Source organism: Astyanax mexicanus, chromosome 1 (genome assembly GCF_023375975.1).
Source record: "Astyanax mexicanus isolate ESR-SI-001 chromosome 1, AstMex3_surface, whole genome shotgun sequence".
In the NCBI taxonomy this organism is placed as follows: Eukaryota; Metazoa; Chordata; class Actinopteri; order Characiformes; family Acestrorhamphidae; genus Astyanax; species Astyanax mexicanus.
In genome coordinates, this window is record NC_064408.1 from 105,231,131 (window position 1) to 105,253,067 (window position 21,937).

Sequence of the window (21,937 nt, forward strand, 5' to 3'; positions counted from 1 at the left end):
GAGGGAGGCTAATTATGCTCTCTCGGGGCTCTGGCAGCTGATGGCAAGCTGAATGAACAGGATTCGAACCAGCAATCTCCCGGTCATAGTGGCAGTGCCTTATTCTGCTGAACCGCTCAGAGCCTGTACTTAGTTCATTGATGGTATTTGTTTAGTCTTTTATATATAAGGTAATATACACTACTTATCAAACCTCAGGAGCATGATAAGCTGTTGTGCATCAATAATATATCCTCAGGTATTGTAAGACATATTTATACTTCTGTTTAAGTTTTTATTTAGGTATGTTTATGGTATCTTTAAAATCAATGTTTATCAATGTCTGTCTGTCTCTCTGTTTAGGGACCAGGACAATGCGATCATCAGACCCTTACCCAAAGTGAAGAGGCTAATCAGTGACAACACCTCCCTACCCCACATTGTCCAGGTATCCTTTTTTTCTTTTTTCTTTTTGTAGATTAATTGCCTTAATCAGTGCATTCCTTCGAGCAAGTGGGTTCTGAACGTTTAAAGTTATGTAGCACGTCTGTAATTTTTGTAACTAATTTGTGTGTCTAGCTGCTGCTGACCTTTGACCCCATCCTGGTGGAGAAGGTGGCAAACCTGTTATACCTGGTGATGCAGGACAACCCCAACCTGCAGCGTCTCTACCTCACTGGAGTCTTCTTCTTCATCATGATGTACACAGGATCCAACGTGCTCCCAGTAGCAAGGTACCTTGAACACACTATAACACAGAAACACACTAATATACACACACATGAGCTGCAGTCTGCCTTACAGATAACCATAATTAAAAAGTCTGCATTTCCTTAGATCATTTCTCTGTTTTTTTCCAGGTTTTTGAAGTACACTCACTTGAAGCAGGCCTTTAAATCAGAGGAGGTACAGATTTAAATGTCTTTTTTTATTCTTTAAAAGGTGTAACTGCATCATTATGCTGTCACATAATTTCATTGGCATAAAATGTTCTTTTATAAAATGACAATTTATTGTGCATATTTGAATTAAAAAAAAAAAATACAGACACAAATAGACTACAAATAGCCTAAAATACAGTTCAGGTAGAGGCAAAACCCTAACATGGGCTTATATAAAGCCTCTACCTTAATAATATAAAAATACATATTAACAAAAGTAACCAACAAAAGAGTATCAAATTCCAACTATATAACACAAAAAACTAAATCAGTGAATGTATGTACACACAAAAATGTATCTATTAAATCTTTTATTATCTTTTAAACACCTTTTATAATGTTTTATAGATTAACATTTTTTTTTCTGTCCCCCTATATCTTAAAAAATGGACTATTCTGCAATAGTATATTGCCCTTCTAGGCTAACTGGCCTTACCTTTTGTATGTGACCTCTGTGTTTGTGTGTGTTGTAGGCTAAAGGTCAGGATATTGTACAGAGGAGTGTGCTGGGGCCGGTATTGCCGGAGGCGATGGTGTGTTACCTGGAGAACTATGAGGCCGAGCGCTTCTCTGAAATCTTCCTGGGAGAGTTTGACACTCCTGAGGCCATCTGGAGCAGTGAGATGAGGTACAAACATTTCTAAAAAATTGTCCTCACTAATCTACTTTAATTGTATTTTTGTCCCTGTTCATTTTCTATGTTGTGTTTAGCAGTTGTTGGTGTTTTTCTCTGATTAGTCTCTGAGACAGGGGTTTGGAGTTTCCGAGATCAATACCTGTCCTGGTCTGACACTCTGTATGAGCACACTTAATTAAAGTCTTTGTGTTTGTGTGTGTTTGCTTGTAGGCGAATGATGATAGAGAAGATAGCCGCTCACTTGGCAGACTTCACTCCTCGGCTGCAGAGTAACACTCGAGCTCTTTATCAGTACTGCCCCATTCCTGTGGTCAGCTTCCCTCAGCTGGACAGTGAGCTCTTCTGCAACATCTACTACCTCCGCCACCTCTGTGACTCCAACCGCTTCCCCAACTGGCCTATCCGAGATCCTGTAAGAACAACACACTATCTATATCTGTATCATATCTCTCTTTTTTTTAATACTTACAGATTTGCTTTGAGAGTAAACAAATAGAAATCCTTCAATTTGTTTTTGGGATTTAGAAGCTTTGTAGTTTTGTGTACAATATATGTATTAGTGCTGGGTGGTAATTAAAACCAGTATGCATTTTTCACATACAGCTAGAGTTGTTAGAACAGCACCGCCGAAGAAGCTAACACTATCCAGTTAGCATAACAAGCTAATACACTGGAGTAAATGTAGCTCAGCTCTGTAGAGTCAAACGCTCGTCTGGAGAAAAACAAGAACAGCACTTTCTGAGGAGCAGCAGCAGCACTATCTGAGGAGCTCCTGCTGCTGTTCCTCACTGTACGAGTGTTTTTATCTGAGTTTAATAGAAAAACAACAGCAAACAGCAATTATTCACTCAGAAAAAAAAACACTTTAAATATATTAATACTATAATATAAAATTTAATGCACACTGAACTGAATGTATTTGTTAACTGAAGAAAGAAGGGATTCTGTAACTCTCTAATGGCTTCAAGAGAAACATATAGTAAATTGATATTAAACTTTTGAAGCTAAAAATGAAAAACAATACATTAATTTCTCTGGTAATCATAATTGGTTTATTAAGTTAATATATCCAGTAGCACTAATTACCTTCATTAATATTTTTGTCCAATAGGCCTAGCTTAATGTGTAGGAGATGTTTTCCATCAACCTGCACTATAGTTTCACCTGTGATTGGCGTATAGTATACTAGCCTCTTTTTTTTTTTTTTTACCAGATTTTGCACTGAGCATTTTACTGTTTGATAATAAAAATAACTATACATTATTTTCTTGCCTGGTCTTAAATCATTCTGCTTTAGTCACTGTGTGGAAAATCAGCAACAGTTTGTTTATTTATTTAGTTTTTTTTTTTTTATATTAGCAAATGTTCATATTTAATATATTACAGTTTTTAATAATACCCACTGTGCACATGCCGACCTCTGCAGGTTAAACTGTTGAAAGACACCCTGGAGGCCTGGAAGAGGGAGGTGGAGAAAAAGCCTCCTTCCATGTCTGTTGATGATGCTTACGAAGTGCTGAACCTTCCTATCGGACAGGGCCAGTAAGTCTTAAGTGCTGTATTTTATCACCACTGTTCCTGAAATATTTAATTACGTTATGTCGTTTTGTCTGACCATGGTTGTTTTAGGTACTTCAACTGTAACATATGTGTTGTTATAGTATTAAAAGCATACTAATCATGATTGATTAGAGTTTAGTAAATGTGTGTCTGTGTTATTAACAGGCATGAGGAGAGTAAAATTAGGAAAGCGTATTTCAGACTGGCTCAGAAATACCATCCAGACAAGAACCCAGAGGGCAGGGTAGGTCTATGCTTCTTTGTATGTTATGATATCATTTTTTCTGATATGTGTTTTTTATAAATTGAGTTATGTTATTTGTTAACTGTGTATGTGTGTATGTAATTGTGTGTGTTTTCTGTGGGCAGGACATGTTTGAAAAGGTAAACAAGGCGTATGAGTTCCTGTGCACTAAATCAGCACGGATTGTGGACGGGCCGGACCCTGAAAACATCATCCTCATCCTTAAGACCCAGAGCATCCTCTTCAACCGACACAGACAAGGTCAGGTCCACAGGTTCAGTCAGTCCCTTTAATAGTGCTGCTTCAGTTCAGTCAGATCAGTCAGTCATATATGCACTATATAATATGTCATGCAGTGCAGTTCTGTATTCATACTGGTCTTACTGTGAGAGATGTGGTCATTATTAGTACTTGTCAGAATGGATTTTCCTCTGGTTTTATCTGAGATGAGCAGCGTTTAGCTCCCCAGAGCTTCTTGAGTGGAAATACTTCAGCTGAAAGTGAGATTGAGTGTCTGCCCTCTCTGTGTCTCTTCAGAACTGGAGCCATATAAGTATGCCGGCTACCCCATGCTGATTAAAACCATCACCATGGAGACGGGGGACGAGCAGCTCTTCTCCAAAACGTCTCCTCTGCTGCCGGCGGCGTCTGAGCTGGCCTTTCACACGGTCAACTGCTCCGCCCTCAACGCAGAGGAACTGCGGCGGGAGAGCGGCATCGAGGTCTGAGCTCTATTATTTATTTATATAAATTGTAATGTGACATTATTTTTTTAAATCCCTGTCCAGGAAATCCAAAATGACTAGAAGTTTGCATTTGCTTCTTGTAATCTGTGATTCAGCTTTAATTCAGTAACCACTGCTGGATTGTAGTGAAACATGATAATGAGTTTAACCTTTTGTTGACTAACCCACCTCCGTTAACCCCCAGCATTACGAAATACAGAACTTTGTTCGATGCAGGCTTACAATGCTAGTGATAGGGGCATAGCATTGCCCATGCAAAGAAATCACTATTTTTACACTATTACCAAGCTCAAAGTAGCTCCACACTTTATTGGTAGAATGCTAAGGGCCCTGACATTTTAAACGAGGCACTAAGAACTGTAAACATGCACAGGTAGCTTATTAAAGGTCCCATTCCATCATTTTTTTTTTATTCATTTTATATTGTCTAGTTGTCTCTGGGAATTTTGGGAATTTTTTTTATTTTTTATTTTATTTCAAATTTTTCCCATTTTCTCCCCAATTTACACGGCCAATTACCCAACCCACTCATTAGGACTCCCTCTATCACTAGTAATGCCCCCAACACACCAGGAGGGTGAAGACTAACACATGCTTCCTCTGATACATGTGAAGCCAGCCACCGCTTCTTTTCGAACTGCTGCTGAAGCAGCATTGCCGAGCAGCCAGCGTGCTTGGAGGAAAGCACAGCGGCTCGGCTCCGGTACATCAGCTCACAGACGCCCTGTGCTGCAGACATCACCATAGGAGTGATGTGGGGAGAGAGCGCCATCTACCCACCCAGAGGGAGCAGGGCCAATTTTGCTCCCTCTGACGCCGGCAGCTTGATGGCAAAGCTGCATGAGGGGTTCGAACCTGCGACCTCCTGCTCATAGTGGCAGCGCTTTAAACCGCTGGACCACTCGGCGCCCCTAATTTTGGGGATTTTAAAGTAAATTTTACAGCTAGGCAAAGTTAACCCTTAAGCTTAATGTCAGACTCAGCGTCGTTCGTTAGCGAGGCGAGTGGCTCTATGGGCAAAAGAAATGTTATCAATGCTGCTGGGAGAGCGGAGGCTGCTGCCTCAGTGTCAATCCCCCCTGCGGCCGAGCAGCTCTTCCACAAGCACCCGATCCCCCCCTACCCCCTGCGGCGGAGTGGCTCTCCCAACCATCCACCACCCCAATCAACTTGAGGTAGTTCTCAGGTGCCACCCTTTCGAAATTTAGTCACGATATGTTAAGTGATAAGAATGAACAAAAAGGTAGAAAGGGGAACAGATTTCAAAAATTAATTCAGTGAAAATGTATGAATTTCAGCTCTAAATATTCATTATATATGTCCCCATCACTAGCATTATATGTCTGTTGGGAGCATCGGCTAAAAGTGCCGTAGTTCAGAATGCTGTGGGTGAACAGAGATGGACTCTTCAAAAAAAGTTTGTTCCCATCACCATATTTCACTACACCCACTATACCCAAGTCTATTTCACACCAGATTTCTCCTTTAAAAAGCCATGTATAAGTTGGAGGCATATAAAATCCCCAGCATTACAGTAGAACAGTTTTCTTTTGAAAGATGGCTAATATGGAGGCACTCTATAATATATGTTAGCTCAAACTACCTGAGTACCAAAGTTAACTAAAAAAATCCACAGTAGTTTCTGCATAAGCAGTAATAAGAAAACTAATGTGATGGGATCTAGGAATGTAGCTGCTTATTTATTTGTTTATTTTTTCCTGTAGACTACCTTTTTCTAAAAATATTTATTTGTAGAGATTTGTCATTTATTTTATTGTCAAACATTGTCTTTGCTGTTCTGCTCAGGTGCTGCTAGAGGCATTGTCGCGTTGTGTAGCTGTTCTCACAGCCTCCAGCAAACCAGAGGATATGGCAGTACAGGTAGGATTTAAAAACCACACACAGCCAATAATTAAATACTTTCAATATTATTTTTTTTGTTAGTTATTTTAAATTAAAAGTTTGTGCCAATGTTCTTCTATCTCCTTGTTTTGCCGTTTTACCTTTTTGATGTTATTTGAATCTGGCAGCTGTTCTGTACACTGTGTCAAACTTTCATGATGACCAATAGAAATGCTCCAAAATCAGCTGCTTTTATACTGTCATTTTTAAAAATTCTGTGTTTTTATATCATTAATGGGATGCTTGTTGGTTTGTAGGTGTGCGGGCACATCTGTAAGTGCTACAGCGTAGCGGCTCAGTTTGAGGAGTGCAGAGAGAAGATCATCGAGCTTCCAAACATCATACGAGATGTTTGTCACATTCTCTACTATGGAAAGGTAGAAAATATGCTAGGATTATTCATATCCTGAGACATTTCTTCACTTCTTTTTACTGCACTTGCATGGAATAAAATATAATATAAGTCTAATAAGAGTCATTTTCTTCTCTTCTAATCATCTCTCCTTTTTCCTTCTAGGTTCTTCCACGCCTGTGCTCCCTGTCTGTGCAGTGTGTTAGCTCCTTCGCCGTGGATTTCTTCCTTCAGACCCACCTTTACCACGCTGGAGTCCTCTGGCACTTACTGGTCAACCTCTTCAACTACGACTACACGCTGGAGGAGAGCGGCGTGCAGACCAGCCAAGAGACCAACCAGCAGGAGGTGGCCAACAGCCTGGCCAAGCTGAGCCTGGTGGCGCTGGGTCGTCTCGGGGGCTACAGCTGCACGGCCAGCACTCCAGAGGAGGGGTCTGTACCTGAGACGAATGGAGGAGAGACTGTGGGACCTCCTCCAGAGAACCCCACCGTCAGGAAGAGTCTGGCAGCCATGCTGACTCCATATGTGGCACGCAAGCTCGGTACCAGTACTCCAGCAGAGGTACGAAACGCCACCATGCAACATATAGCTCTAGAGCAGTCACATCTCCCTGATATATTTGAGATGTTTTAAGGCTAAAATGAGTGATATGTGAGAGGGTGGAGACAACTTCTCAAGGGCCTTCACAAACATTTGGACATAAAGCTCTGGAAAAAATTAAGAGACCACTTCAGTTTCTGAATCAGTTTCTCTGATTTTGCTATTTATAGGTATATGCTTCAGTAAAATGAACATTGTTGTTTTATTCTATAAACTATGGATGACATTTCTCCCAAATTCCAAATAAAATATTCCAAATATTGTTAATTACAGCATTTAATGCGAAGACAACAAGTTCATGTTTAAAAGTTCAGAAATCAATATTCATTAGAATAACCCTGTTCTCCTCCACCAGTCTTACACACTGCTTTTGGATAACTTTATGCCACTCCTGGTGCAAGTTCAGGTTGGTTTGATGGCTTGTGATCATTCATCTGCCTCTTGATTATATTCCAGGTTATTATAGGTTTTTATAGGTTTTAATTTGGTAAAATCAAAGAAACTGTACTCTAGTCTATAAAAACATTAATTCATATTCACAACACTCAAAAAAACACATTTTAGCCAGTAAAGTTCATTTTAAGTCAATGAATCGTTTTTTTTTTTTCTTTCCATATTTTGCTTATTACGATCTTAACCAGTCTTACTTAGAATTACCACCTTATTTTAAGTCATTTGAAGAGGTCAGAAGTCATCAGAAAGAGGTCAGTCATGCAATGTTAGGCTAGCATCTCTTGTAAAAAGTTCCACTCTTGGTTTATGAATCATTTGGTATCAGATTGTATTTAGTCATGTAATTAACGTGCTTTTCTCTTCTTAAACGGCAAGACGTTGTTATATCCTAATATTTCCTATATATCCAATATATTTCTAAGTAATGACATAAAAAATTCAGGTTAAAGTTTTGGAAGTGAGGATTGCACAATGGTGTTAATTATGTCATCAGTGTATACAGTATAGCATGCTCAAATGTGTGTCTATTTTGCTTTTAGGTTTTGAAGTTGTTGAACAGCAACTCGGAGAACCCGTATCTTATCTGGAACAATGGAACCAGGGCTGAGCTTCTTGAGTTTCTGGAGGCACAACAAGAAAGCAATGTTAAAAGGGTGAGAATGAGGCAGTTATGCAGGACGTATTCAGGTCAGATATATAGTGGCTGGAAATATATCCATTCTACAGTAATGTCACACCTGACTTCAGTTGTGAAGCAGTTCACCATTGCATTTTATACTGTTCTTCTTTTATTTTGCTTATTTGTCTTTTTTTCCACAGGGTGAATGTGACAAAAGCTTTGGTGCGGAGTTTGTGTTTAGTGAGCATGGCAAAGAGCTGATCGTAGGGGAGATTTTCGTCCGTGTTTACAATGAGCAGCCTGCTTTTCCTCTGGAGGTGAGAAATTGCAAACACAAACAGTATTGTGCAAAATAAAAAAACTGTAAAACCTAGGATTAAAAATCTTAATTTTTCTCACTATAAGGCACATTTAAAATCCTTTAGTTTTTCCCAAAAATCGACAGTGTGCCTTATAATCCGCTGCGCCTTATGTATGGATTTTACCAATCGGGTATTAAGGAGCAGTAAAGCCACTTGCTGAAGTACAGCGTTACAATGGTGAGTTTTCAGTAAAGTTTCTCCAGCACTAATGCTGGGTGCAGCCAAGTATATTGAACTGTAGTCTGCTTTTTTTGCTGTGTTAAACAAGCTACATGGTACGAACTGGTAGCTGATGGTGCCCTGGGTAAGCACTGGGGAAACACTGTGCTTTCCTCAGTCTAGCGTTTTCGGACGGTATATACATCCTGCTAGTGCTGCGGCTAGTGGCTAATGCTAATGCTAATGCTGCTGCTGTTGCACCCAACCTTAGTGCTGGAGAAACTTCACTAAAACCTTTGCCTTAGACAAAATATTGGAAATCTAAACTTACTGTAAATAAACGTTAGCACTTCACTCACCCAAATAAACATTTTTAGGACAGAAATCTGTGTAGATTAACATCCAGCACTCATCTGACTTCCGGTGTGCCTTATAATCTGATAATATGGTGTTATTTATGGTTTGGTAAATCAGTACTTAATGATGTTAAATCAGGTGAACTGATTTAACAGTGATGTGACTGTGCAACATCCATCATAAAGTTCTACATTTTACTGTAGGAATATTTACTTCCATTTGTTCTATATATATATATAACTACTGTATATACAGAGATGCACAGCATTAATTGTATTGCTTTTAATATTACATGTGCTGCTGATAATTAAACTGTACTCTCTGAATGGCTTTCCTGCTTTAAAAAAAACTTTCTTATTCCATCTTCTTCTCCATCAGTATCCCAAGGCCTTTGCAGCGAGTCTTCTGGACTATGTGGGCTCTCAGGCTCAGTACCTGCACACACTGCTGGCCATGACCCAGACTAATAAAGTGGAGTCTCAGCAGCATGCTCAGAGACTGCGGTGGGCTGAGATGGCCCTGGAGGCCCTGCGCAACGTCATCAAAAACAACCCAGGTACCACACACACCCATATACTCTCACAAATACACACAGTTTTTACTGTTAATTCATTTGATTTACTGTAGCCTGGATTTCTAAGGAATTATCCTGGTCTGATTGGTATCCCAGCCACATGTCTTTTGTTGAGATTATTGATGAAACAAAGTTGTTTTTATTAAGGTGGTTATTAGTGAGGGTTTCACTGGTGCTTTTTTCATTAAGGACATTAAAAAGATGTTTAAAAGACCACAAATAAAGCTGGAAATGCTTCTTTACACTGTTTTATACATATATTTAAATAATGATTTAAATAATGATCACACTGCATTTTATTAATTATCAGTAAAAGACAGATACTGCATAAATGTTAGTTATTTATTTATTTAATTTTTTTAAGCCTGGAACGGTTATCTAGCTTGTTTTTTGTGTTTTCTGTTGCGCAGGCTCTGAGACGGAGTGTATCAACCACTTCAAACTGCTGTTTTCCTTACTTAGAGTCCATGGAGCTGGAAAGGTCCAACAGCTAGCCCTGGAGGTACACACACACACGCACATCTTGCGCGAGGAGCGTCACAAAACACAATTCACCCCAACAACAGTATTTTACACCTTTCACCTGTGTCGTTTGAATAGCAACAGTGCTTGTGAATATATCTACGCTGAGGGGCATGGTAGTCTGTGGTGTGTTCAGGTACATTTTTCGTGTATTGCTGTCTTGGCTATCCAACTGAATACAGCCTAAGAAGATGTCAACTGATGGATGTTCATTGCTATCTTGGCATTGAATTGTCAATAGGCGCTTCCCCAAAGCGTGCACACATCAGTGTATTTACTGACCCGAATACTTAAAGCAGAACTCTGGTGTAAAATTGACTTTTTGGTGTAGTAAAACATGATAAAAGTACTAACCTAGCCCACCTTCATTCCCACCTTCATTCTCTTCTCTACTGGACCTCGGAAAGCTGCGGGAAAGCAGAGGTGAGCAATTTAACAATGATTAGTACTTGTTTTACTACACCAAAATTCAATTTTACTCCAGAGTCCTCCTTTAAAAGTCCTCCTGTCATTTCCCAGTAGAGCTGCTGCTTCAAAAAGTCAACACTGAGCACATGGCAGTACATCTTTACTAGAGTTCTAATAAATATATACACCAAAATGGGACAGTGACAGGTGCATGTAATGAAATTATCTTGCATCTGTATAATGGAAAGAAGCTATATTCAATTTTACTGTATGTGCAATATCAGGTTCCCAGTTCTGCTTTGTGTAATACTCTACTTTATAACGAAGGTTCATACATGTATGCACTAAATGAAGTGTGTGATATTTAGCCTGGTAATAAACTGTGCACAAGAGCACTTTCATTTTCATGTTGTCTTCAGGTTGTCCACAGTTTCCACACTTCATCTTTAGGAAGTGATACCTTTTCTCAGTTTTGTTTGTTTCTGTTATTGCTGCTAATAAGTGTGTGTTTTTCCTCCAGGTTGTGAACACGGTCACATCCAACCAGGAATGCGTCAGTAACATCGCAGAGTCTCTGGTGCTGGCTAACCTGCTGGTGCTGCTGCACTCCTTACCTTCCAGTAAGCTTCTCACTGTGTGATAGACCCTGAGAGACTGGAACTGCATGATCATATTACATTTTATATGTTGTTTATTACATATGATTAGTAAATGTATATTTTTGGTAACACTCTGTCTCTTCTGCATGTTCACACAGGCAGGCAGCTCGTTCTGGAGACTCTGTATGCACTTACTTCCAACACCAAGATTGTAAAAGAAGCAATGGCCAAAGGTGAGGCTAAGCGTTAAAGCAGAGATTCTCTACTGAAGTTCTGGCCGGGTTCCGTAATGTAAAATAATTAATGCTCATCTGATTTTGTCGATTTTACATTGGGGGGAAAAAAAGAGAGACAGAAAGAGTTTCTTACTAATGTACTCTGAATGCATAGATATGCAGAAAGGTGAAATATCAAATTTTGTGGAGTTTTGATCATTTTGTTAGAGTATCTTTTATACGTATTTATATGTAGTTGTCATGTTTCTCCTCAGTTTCTTAGAACAATGCTCTTAAATTCACTTTGCATACATAACTATGTTTAAGTGAGTTTATTTTTTGCAAAAATAAAAAATTGTTTGTTTTGTATTCTATAAAAGTAGGTCGCAACTTAATAAACATGAGAAAATGTGGGTCCTGGGCTGAGAGCAGTTAAGAAACCCTGCATTAGAGGACTGACACTCATTAAAAGGAGGTTAAACCATATACCTACATAGTTTTTATACAGAGCTTGTTGTCAGGGCTTAGTTTACACTCAATTCCTATATATAAAAAAAATAAAACGGATACAAATAAGAAACATTTTATCTAAAACTTTTGTTCCATTTTCTTCTCTTATTTAACAGGAGCACTGATCTACTTGTTAGATTTGTTCTGTAACTCCACTCACCCTCAAGTGCGCTCTCAGACTGCCGAGCTCTTCTCAAAGATGACCTCAGACAAGCTGGTTGGCCCCAAGGTAAGGTCCTGCTTTATAATCATCATAGATGTACTTCTTTAAATCAGAAAAAAAGCTGGGACTTTTGCACATCTTAAGATTTCTGTGCAGGAAGAATGGGATAACATCTTTTAAATGTTGAGCAAAGAAATTATAACATTTAAAAAGTGTTAAATGGTTTACCGTTCCATATTTTTTTATAACAAATGAAGTGATGTTGAGCAGAGATTGTTTGCATGTGTGTTTTAATCTAAAGTTCTGTTAGTTTTGGAAAAATATGTTGTTGTTTGGGTCTATAAAGGACATCAGTGGAATCTGTCATCTTGTGTGGGGTATTATTTCTTTTTTTTAATTCTTTGCATTTTAGAAAGTACAGCAGTATAGGTCTGACATTAGAACAGGGCAGATACTAATAAACACTGTGCAGTGAAACTGGTATAGAAATAATGCTGTTTGCTTACTGTAAGCCTTTTAGTCATTCTCCCTCCTGGCTCCATGTGTCTCCGCAGGTGCGTTTGACTCTGATGCGTTTCCTGCCGGGTGTGTTCATGGATGCCATGCGAGACAATGCAGAGGCAGCTGTGCACATCTTTGAGGGAACTCATGAAAACCCGGAGCTAATCTGGAATGATGCCTCACGAGAGACTGTTTCCACCACCGTCAGAGAGATGATGCTTGAGTAAGAAGCTCCTGTGTCCACACACACACTCACACACACACACACACACACACACACGTATTGTTACTCCCAATTTAATGTGGCTGCTCCTTAATGTTGTCCTTTTATATTCATGGCACATATAAACATACAAAACTCAATAAATAATAAGTGTAAAGCATACAAAGGCATGCACATTCAAAAGAAAACACACACACAGGTTAAATGTTATTGTGTTTGATTGTGAAAGTATCTGTACTATACTAACACTAAAATCCCTCTTTCTACATTCCTTCTTTCAGTCACTTCAAGCAGCAGAAAGACAATCCTGATGTAAACTGGAAGGTAAGCTTGCACAGTTGCTTTTATTGTGGTTTAGAGATGTTTTACTCTTGTGTGTGTGTGTTAAAACCAGATTGGTGCCATTAAGCTAAATATAGGCCAGTCTGGTTTAAGCGTGACTCATTCGTGTAGAGGTGTTTAACAGTGCAACAGTGTTTAAGAGTAAGTTCAGTAACAGTTAGTAACAGTTTTATTGTAGTTATAAAGGCTCCATTTCCCAATACTTTTCTAATAAAGTGCATTTGTTCTTATGATTACACAGCTCTGGAGAAAAAAAAGAGACCACTTAAAAATGACGAGTTTCTTTGATTTTACCAAAATGAAAACCTCTGGAATATAATCAAGAGAAAGATGAATGATCACAAGTCATCAAACCAAGCTGAACTGCTTGAATTTTTGCACTAGAAGTGGCATAAAGTTAACCAAAAGCAGTGTGTAAGACTGGTGGAGGAGAACATGCCAAGATGCATGAAAACTGTGATTAAAAACCAGGATTATTTCACCAAATATTGATTTCTGAACTCTTAAAACTTTATGATTATGAACTTGTTTTCTTTGCATTATTTGAGGTCTGAAAGCTCTGAATCTTTTTTGTTATTTCAGCCATGTCTCTTTTTCTTCAAATAAATGCTCTAAATGAAAATATTTTTATTTGGAATTAGGGAGAAATGTTGTCTGTAGTTTATAGAATAAAACAACAATGTTCATCTTACTCAAATATTTACCTATAAATAGCAAAATCAGAGAAACTGATTCAGAAACTGAAGTGGTCTCTTATTTTTTTCCAGAGCTGTATATGTTATGTAAAATGGGATGTCCCTTTTTTTTCTTTAATTTATTTGTACGCTTGACTGTCCTATCTATGAACGTGTGTGTATGTAGATGCCGGAAGACTTCACAGTTCCGTATGCAGCTGGGCAGGGTGAGCTGGAAGTTGGTGGTGTGTTCCTGAGGATTTTCATCGCTCAGCCTGGCTGGGTGCTTCGCAAACCTCGGGAGTTCCTCGTCTCATTGCTCGAGACCCTCACTGAACTACTGGAGAAAAACAACCCTAATGTGAGCTCTCACACACACACAATCAGTGGAAGAATTAAGTTTTATGTAGAGACGTGTATTTATCCAGTCAAATAGGATGATTACAGATAATATCATGCGGTCCTTTATTAACGCTTCTCTTTGTCGTCTTCTTTTCCTTCCTTCTCCTCTTCACCACCAGGGGGAGGCACTGGAGACTGTCACCACAGCAGCTGTGTGTTTGTTCAGTACTCAGACTCAGCTTGCGGACCAGGTTCCTCCTCTGGGTCATCTGCCCCGCATCCTGGCAGCTCTCAACCACAAGAACAACGCCATACCCAAAAGTTCCATCAGGCTCATCCACGTTCTCTCAGATAACGAGGTACAGGGCATTCACACAGCTATTCAGAAGCTTATTTCAGCTATTCCTACAATCTAACCTCTTCTTTAAATGTTTTTAAACACAGTATCCTGACCAGCCTTAGCAATCTTTTCTTCCTGCCACTTTCTTAGTCAAAACCTCAGCTCCCACTCTTCCCGTAATAGTAAAATCTGAAACTTGGTCCATTGGTATGCTTTGTCTCAATGTCAATAATCACACAAGCCATTGGTTCTCATAAACTTGTCATTCTCAAAATCTTCTCATTCTGACAGACCTACTCTGTAATTGCTCTTATTCTTCACATGTAATTGCTACAATAATATATATGGTTTATTTTTTTCTTAGACATTATTACACAGTAAACATTCTTATCACAGTGTATTTCTCATGATACAAAATTAGGTGTAGACTTTTTGGCCTTTAAATTAAACTAAAATTGTTGTAAAAAAAAAAAACAGATAACTCTATAACTGTAACAGTAGAAGTATTTGTTTAGAGAAATTACAGATGAAGCCAGAAAATGGAAAGTACTAGGGCTGCAACGATTAGTCTAAATAATCGACAATGTGGATTTATTTAAATTTGTCAACCACAAATTTTATTGTAGACTAATCGTTAATTTATAACAGTAGTGCATTACACAAAGTGCTGGGAACAGAAGCGCAGTGTGAGATGTGAGTGAGACAGCTCACTCACACAGTTTACACTCAACTTAGTTTGTGTTTCCAAAAGTGCCCAAACCTAACAGATTACATATTTAATCACTAAATATCAGTACTTTCCATCTTTAAATAACATTCAGATATTTAAATGCCATTTTAATCTCATGTTCTGCTGTTTCTATCAGTTTTGGAGATGGCAGAAATAATCGTTGACTAATCGACTAATTGAAAAAATAATCGTCAGATTAGTCGACTACCAAAATAATCATTAGATGCAACCCTAGAAAGTACTGTTCACTACACCTTCAAAAGATTCTTGGAAACTGGAGAAAATTGTGGTACAGAAAGACGCCTGACCGACCCAGATGGCAATGCCTTTAACTCTTTAGCTTAGCATTGGAGTAAGTCTCAGTTTCATCAGTAAAGAGAATAATTAGAAGTCTGACAGGTGAAGTGCAGGAATAGAGTCATTGCTAAAATGAGAAAATAAAAAAAAAACAGCTAGCCTGGTCATACAGCACTGCTACTGGACTACTGAAAAATAGGGGCAGTTAAAACTTTTGACCGGTAGTGTATATAATGAATGTCAATCAGGTGCTGATGCTGTAATTAATGTATATTAAAATCCAAATATCTTTCTTTTTTTTTTTATTGTTATTAAAACGTGTGTGAGTTGAAGTTGCAGACAAAAGGCATTGGTATCATTTGAGGTCTCTACATTTTGTACCATTTCTGGTTATTCCCTGGACTTAAACAGCTGAAATTTCCTAAAAAACTGGAAGAACATTTGAGTTGTATTGTGCATTTACATGTAAATACATGCAGAACATGAATAAAAGTGTTCTATGTACATCCTGACTTACAGCATGCTGTTGATTTTTGATATGCTGATGAGTTAGTTCTATTTCTCTCCCCTCTTTCTGCAGTTGTGTGTGCGCTCCATGGCTGCACTGGAGACCATTGGGCCATTGATGACTGGGATGAAGGTCAGGGCTGATATGGCAGGACTGGCCTGTGAGGCCCTCAATCGCATGTTCCAGCGAGAGCAGTCCGACCTGGTTGCACAGGTACATGCACATCTGCGCACACAAGCACAATATTGGCTAAAACTGTTTAAAAAAAACAAAAAACATATGAGTGTGATGCAGATACAGTGGTCAGGGTTTTGACAGATGTTCTGACTGTTAGTTTTCATGTTGGCCTGACTTTTTATCCCTTTTAAATGTCGAGTTATTAAACTGTATGTTTGTGCTGTGAACAGGCTCTCAGGGTAGAGCTGGTGCCATACTTGTTGAAGCTTTTAGAAGGAGTGGGGTTGGAGACTCTGGATAACCCCTCAGCAACCAAAGCTCAAATCGTCAAAGCTCTTAAATCCATGACTCGCAGCCTACAGTATGGAGAACAGGTGAGGAACTCGATCATGCACCTGTTCAGATCACACTTCTCTATTATGGAGAATTAGTGTTTGTTTACAGTGTTGTGTTTTGCAGGTGAATGAAATCCTGTCTCGTTCCACTGTGTGGAGTGCCTTCAAAGATCAGAAACACGATCTCTTCATCTCAGAGTCGCAGACTGCAGGATACCTGACAGGTATGAAGTGTTTTATTTATGTTTGGACCATCAGTCATGTTTTACCATCTGCTCAATGAAACAGTCTTGCTTTTTCTTCTGTGTTTCTTCCTCTCAAACTGTGCAGCTCTACAAAACACTCCTTCTTAGTTCTAGTATTGAGCCCAGACACATTTCTGAATACTGATATCAAATTGAGAATTAAATAAGATAAATTCAGTGAGCAGCTCATTCATGTTTGTTTCTTGTTGTGGGCTCATAACTAAACACACATTTAAATACTGTCCTGTAGTGATTCTCTCAGGATGCTCAGTATCCTAGTGAATCTTAAAACATAGAATTAAAAAGTTATTTTATTTCAGCTAAAATGTGAAACTATTATATATTTTATAGATGCATTATTTATCTATTTTTATTGTTTTGGATTATGGCTTACAGCCAGTAAAAACCCAAAAATTAGTGTCTCAGAAAATAAAATATAATTGGCACTTTTGGCAGTGTGGGCAGTTTGTCAAGTCCTGCTGGAAAATGAAATCCACATCTCCATAAAAGTTGTCAGCAGAGGGAAGCATGGACCAACACCAGCAGATGACATGTTTCTCCAAACCATCACTGATTGTAGAAACTTCACACTAGACCTCAAGCAGCTTGGACTGTGTGTCTCTCCACTTTTCCTCCAGACTCTGCTCCCTTAATTTACAAATTAAATGAAAAATTCCATTCATTGATGGTCAGTGATGGTTTGGTGGTGTACAGAGTGCTGTAAGGAACTTTACACCGATTTTAAAGGGTCTGTGACACACACTCAGTATAACTCTGCCATGATCTGTAGGCAGTGGATGGATGTACTGCTGTATTGCCATATTCTTCAATATCTTCCTCTAAACTTCCTCTGCCTGGTTTGTATGACTTGCTTCTTGTGTCAACCGCTTCTTCTCCCTTTCCTCCTTTTTTTCTCCTTCTCTTCCTTCCTTCCTTCCTTCCTTCCTCAGGTGTGTCTACTCCCTCTCTCCTGGCTGCCAGTAGTCCGTTAAGGGGCGGACTCTAGGGGGCGCCAAACGGGGACCTTCCCCCGTCCTCTTTTACTTTAACGCAGGTAGACTTCCCTCTTTTCTGAGCTCCATCCATCTTCTCTTCCTTCACTCATTTACCATTCCACTTCAGAGTTTCCCATTCCATTTCTGCTTCATCGTTCTTGCCTTTCCAGCTGGCATATTCCACTCTATGGTAATAAGCAATAAATTAGACATTCACAGATGAGCCGCTTCCTTTGTACCTTTTATTTGTCTTTACATGTTGAAGTGTAGCTTGTAGACGAGTCTCGAGGAATCTGCATCTGCATCTTGCACTAATTTCTGCAACAGCAGCTGATGGAATACAATAAGTCCTTATTTACCCTGTCGTCAGTTTGTGGTCGGTCCCTCCTGAGACCACTTTTGACCACTAGTCACTTCCCGCTTCCTGCAAGTCATATACAAGAACTGATTGCTCAGTTACTGTCTTATCAGATGTCCCAGATATCCCCAGTCATGCCATCCAGAAGCTTTGTTGTAGATGTAGCTGCTCTAGATCTAGATTTAAACAATAAGACAACATTAAATCATTTTATGTTCCCCCATGTTTTTTTTACATTGTGTTTTGAGAATTCCTGAACATTCCATCCATACATTTTCATTTAATTCATCAAACAAATCATCCGTTTATCCAGAAAATGCAAGTGTTGCTCACAAAGAATTAAAGTTTCTGCTCATAATTTCTATACATAGGGCCATCTATCAAGCATCTTCAGCTGTCTAATAGAGTTCAATAAACTTTACCTGATCCCTGATCAGCATTCTTACTCTGAGAAGTTTGATAAATATGACTCATTGTTAGCAGCTATTGTTAGCATGTATTTTGAACTTATACATAGCATTCCATATATTATAAAACGATTACAATAGTCTGTTTATAGTCCAATCACAGTATCAGCCTAATCAAGGTACAACTGTATATCAGTAGTTATAATTACATATTACATATTTTAGTTACTGAGCCCATCAACTCCTCCTAAGCGGGGTTTCAATACCATTGTTTCCCAAATGTAATGTGCAATTCTGAAATTCTAAAATCCATAAGGCCAGTTTTGTTTTGAGAAACTGGCTATTGGAAGTGAATGGTCATGTGACTTATGGCTTGATATGTTGTGTTTTTATATATATATATATAAATTTTATATATATGTATACATTTTGACATTAGCAATATTCAAACTTTTTATAACTTGTTTTAGTGTAAAATCCTGTTTGTGTTATTTATGTGTTTGTGTATTTTAACTGTGCTTTTGGAAAGCTCAGCTGCTATAATACAGGGCCAACACAAAGTTAGGGTGTACCACTGAAACTATAAAATAATTATATTTATTTGTTACAGTTTTTTTATGTATTTTTTTTATTCTATTCTTAATTTTCTTTTTTCCTAGTTTCTATCTTCAGAAATTCAGAAATCTTGAAAATGTAGAATTAATAATCTATGTGTGTGTGTTTGTGTGTGTGTTCAGGCCCGGGAATAGCAGGTTATCTAACCGCAGGCACGAGTGCTACGGTTATGCCCAGCGTTCCGCCACCCGTAGACAATGACATCGGAGACCTGGGCTGATAAACAAGAACGATGGACACCAAGCACTACGGACAAGCTCCGCCATCCAGACCGCACCATTTCCCCACGAGCAGCGGCCTTCTCATCCTCATGAGAATCAAAGGGAGACAAAGAACGATGGATAAAGAGAAAGAGAGAGAGAGAGAGAAATAGAGGGAGGGAAATACAGAGGTGGACATTCTGCTCCTTTGTGCCCTCCCAATGTCTGCGGTGTTCCCTCACAGCACTTCTTCAGTTCTTCACAGTCTCCAGTGATTCTTTTCCTTTCTGCTCTCCATTTGATATCAGCACTTCTGTCTCTTCCTCTTATTATATTAGTTCTGCTTTTGATTTTACGTTTTTTTTTTTCTCATAGGAGAGGAAAAAGTTTACTTTTGTATGATTATTTTTTTAGGATTTATTTTGTTTGTTTTTTTGTACGAGGGGGTTTATAAAAAATACCGGTTAGTAAAGAAGGCTGCAGAGATGAATTACTAATAATTATGATTTTCCTTTTCACCTCCATTCCTTTTTACGCCACGCAGCCAGTCTCTCCCGCAGACCCCTTCTTTAGTACGTCCTACACATTCAAACGCTTCCTCGTCTTAAACAAATTTGGGACTGTCCAGAGTTTACAAATCCACAGTTCCGTCAGCGTGATTCCTTGCTTTTCTTGTCCTCGTTTTCTACTCTTTTACCCTGAAATGAATGTTTGATTGTTGAAGTTGAAGGAAAGAAGAGAAGGTTGAGAAGTAACAATGCGAAAACTGTGATTGTGTGTCCTGACTGACTGCGATCTGTCTTTAAGTCCTTGATGTCTTTGTGTCCTCCAAGTCTGCCTTTCTATAGATCCCCATAATCACTCCTGTCACTGTCCCACTCTCTGTCTCTACCAACAAAGTCCTGTTTTTTCTGTTATTTACCTTACTTTATGCCCCCAGAATGCAAAAAGCACTAGACTATTTATGCCTAGCTGAATAATGATCTTCACCAACTGAAAAAAGAAAATTGTGCTTCTGAAAAAAGGACCCGGGAGAAATGATACTGACTCTGATTACAAATCTATGTGAAAGACTAGTGCAATTGTGAAACTGTCTATATAATATGACGTATATAAACTTTCTATATTGAATGTACATTAAAAAAAAATAAATCAGTCACACTTGTACATAAAATTTTAAGAATAAAAGGGAATCCACAGTGTTGTGTCTGCCTTCATTATTTGCATTGTCTTGTTACCCTACAACTCTATACACTATACTGCATTTTAAAGGAAGACTTTCTTTGAAAAGAAATATATATATAACATATGACTAGGCGTAATCCCTGTCTAGGAACCTGACTCCTGGACAGGGATTACAGTTATTGTTTAAAAATATAAAGAGTGATGTTCAGTTTAAAATTCCCAGTGAAAATAAATCTGATGCTTGAGTTTGACTTTAGTCATCCCAAGGAGCAGGGCGGCCTTCATCCTCTAACTCAGCTCTAAAAGAAGAACTACAGTTACATCTAAAGCTAGAGTGTAAATAATGCCATTAAACCCGAACAGGTCGACTTTGTGTTTAATAATAAAAATAAAAAGAATAATAAAAATATTTCTTTTTGAAGCTCTGCTGGATTTACTTTCAGTGTGCCAGACTGGGTTTGATGGAATTTCTAGGCCTCTAAAAAACAAATGGAAATCACTTGAGTGCACACTGAAAGCGTACTGTTAAATCCACAGTCAGCATTTATATAGAATTTAAGCTGTTTGTGTAAAATAAAGTTGAACTGTTGCTGATTTATAAACCTACATTTTATAAATGCAGTGCAGTAATTTAACAATAATCAAATTTGCTGATCTCATATCAGTTCTGATGGGTATTGGTGTCAGCAGAAATTGCTAGGACAATTATTTAATGTCATTAACTGATCTGATGAGTAAATAAAATGTATTCACATTGCGTCTCACTCATAAAAAATAAATAAATAAATGAAAAATAATGTCATTTTCAATATGTTATTTAAATTATTTCAATAAAGCTTTCAGTTATTAAAAGTAAGTAATTATTGGTATGCTTTGGAAATAGCGTGAAAATAATTGTCATTACTGTGAGATACTTCAATATTTTAAGGTTTTATTCTAAAGATAATTTCTTGTTCTTTTGAAATGATCTCTAATTGCATAACAGGCTCAAGACTGTGCAATTTTTTTTTTACTGAAAGAAATGGATATACTTTTATAATATATATAATAGTATATATTGTATATTAGTATAGTAGAGAGAGGAGCACATAGTGCATGCATAAAAGCAAAAAGATGCATGAATTTCGATTTGAAAAAAAGAAAAACTGGTAATTTGTAGGTAGCCTAAGCCTGACTTTCAGCAGTAAAAAAAATTAGAGGTCTGACGGGTGAAGTGCAGTAATAAAGTCATTGCTAAGATAAAAAAGCAGCTTGCCTGGGCCATTCAGCACTGCTACTGGACTACTAAAAAATAAGGGCGTGTAAAAAAACTTTTGACCAGTAGTGTTTTTGTAATATCCCTTTCAGACCTGAATTATCTGTAATGATGGACAAAAATACAAGAATGCTGTTTTCTGTCTGTAATTTATTTGCTATATAGATTTTATAGTAGAATATTATAGTCTGTTATTTTACTATAAAACCTATATAACAAGTAAGTCCAATTAACTAATATATATATATATATATATATATATATATATATATATATATATATATATATATATATATATATATA

General features: G+C 38.0%; 1 protein-coding gene across 5 annotated transcripts in view; it reads left to right on the top strand.

Annotated features, from left to right (window-relative positions):
* The window catches only part of LOC103044999 (dnaJ homolog subfamily C member 13), a 74,842-nt gene extending 54,449 nt beyond the window's left edge, over positions 1-20,393 (top strand). For 4 of the 5 annotated variants that reach the window (XM_022662237.2, XM_022662245.2, XM_022662247.2 and 1 more), the window contains 27 exons: positions 343-427; positions 559-713; positions 840-885; positions 1,394-1,548; positions 1,768-1,969; positions 2,984-3,099; positions 3,283-3,361; positions 3,487-3,622; positions 3,899-4,083; positions 5,914-5,988; positions 6,267-6,386; positions 6,527-6,925; positions 7,957-8,070; positions 8,237-8,353; positions 9,293-9,470; positions 9,899-9,990; positions 10,939-11,038; positions 11,176-11,250; positions 11,859-11,971; positions 12,460-12,629; positions 12,911-12,953; positions 13,833-14,006; positions 14,167-14,346; positions 15,935-16,075; positions 16,270-16,413; positions 16,499-16,598; positions 19,117-20,393. In XM_022662237.2, the coding sequence (XP_022517958.2) occupies positions 343-427; positions 559-713; positions 840-885; positions 1,394-1,548; positions 1,768-1,969; positions 2,984-3,099; positions 3,283-3,361; positions 3,487-3,622; positions 3,899-4,083; positions 5,914-5,988; positions 6,267-6,386; positions 6,527-6,925; positions 7,957-8,070; positions 8,237-8,353; positions 9,293-9,470; positions 9,899-9,990; positions 10,939-11,038; positions 11,176-11,250; positions 11,859-11,971; positions 12,460-12,629; positions 12,911-12,953; positions 13,833-14,006; positions 14,167-14,346; positions 15,935-16,075; positions 16,270-16,413; positions 16,499-16,598; positions 19,117-19,214 (3,592 nt within the window). In that variant the 3' untranslated portion in view covers positions 19,215-20,393. Of the gene's footprint in view, positions 1-342; positions 428-558; positions 714-839; positions 886-1,393; positions 1,549-1,767; positions 1,970-2,983; positions 3,100-3,282; positions 3,362-3,486; positions 3,623-3,898; positions 4,084-5,913; positions 5,989-6,266; positions 6,387-6,526; positions 6,926-7,956; positions 8,071-8,236; positions 8,354-9,292; positions 9,471-9,898; positions 9,991-10,938; positions 11,039-11,175; positions 11,251-11,858; positions 11,972-12,459; positions 12,630-12,910; positions 12,954-13,832; positions 14,007-14,166; positions 14,347-15,934; positions 16,076-16,269; positions 16,414-16,498; positions 16,599-17,569; positions 17,674-19,116 lie in introns of all 5 variants that reach the window. The other variant, XM_022662257.2, reaches the window with a different exon arrangement.
* Positions 20,394-21,937: the final 1,544 nt, after the last annotated feature.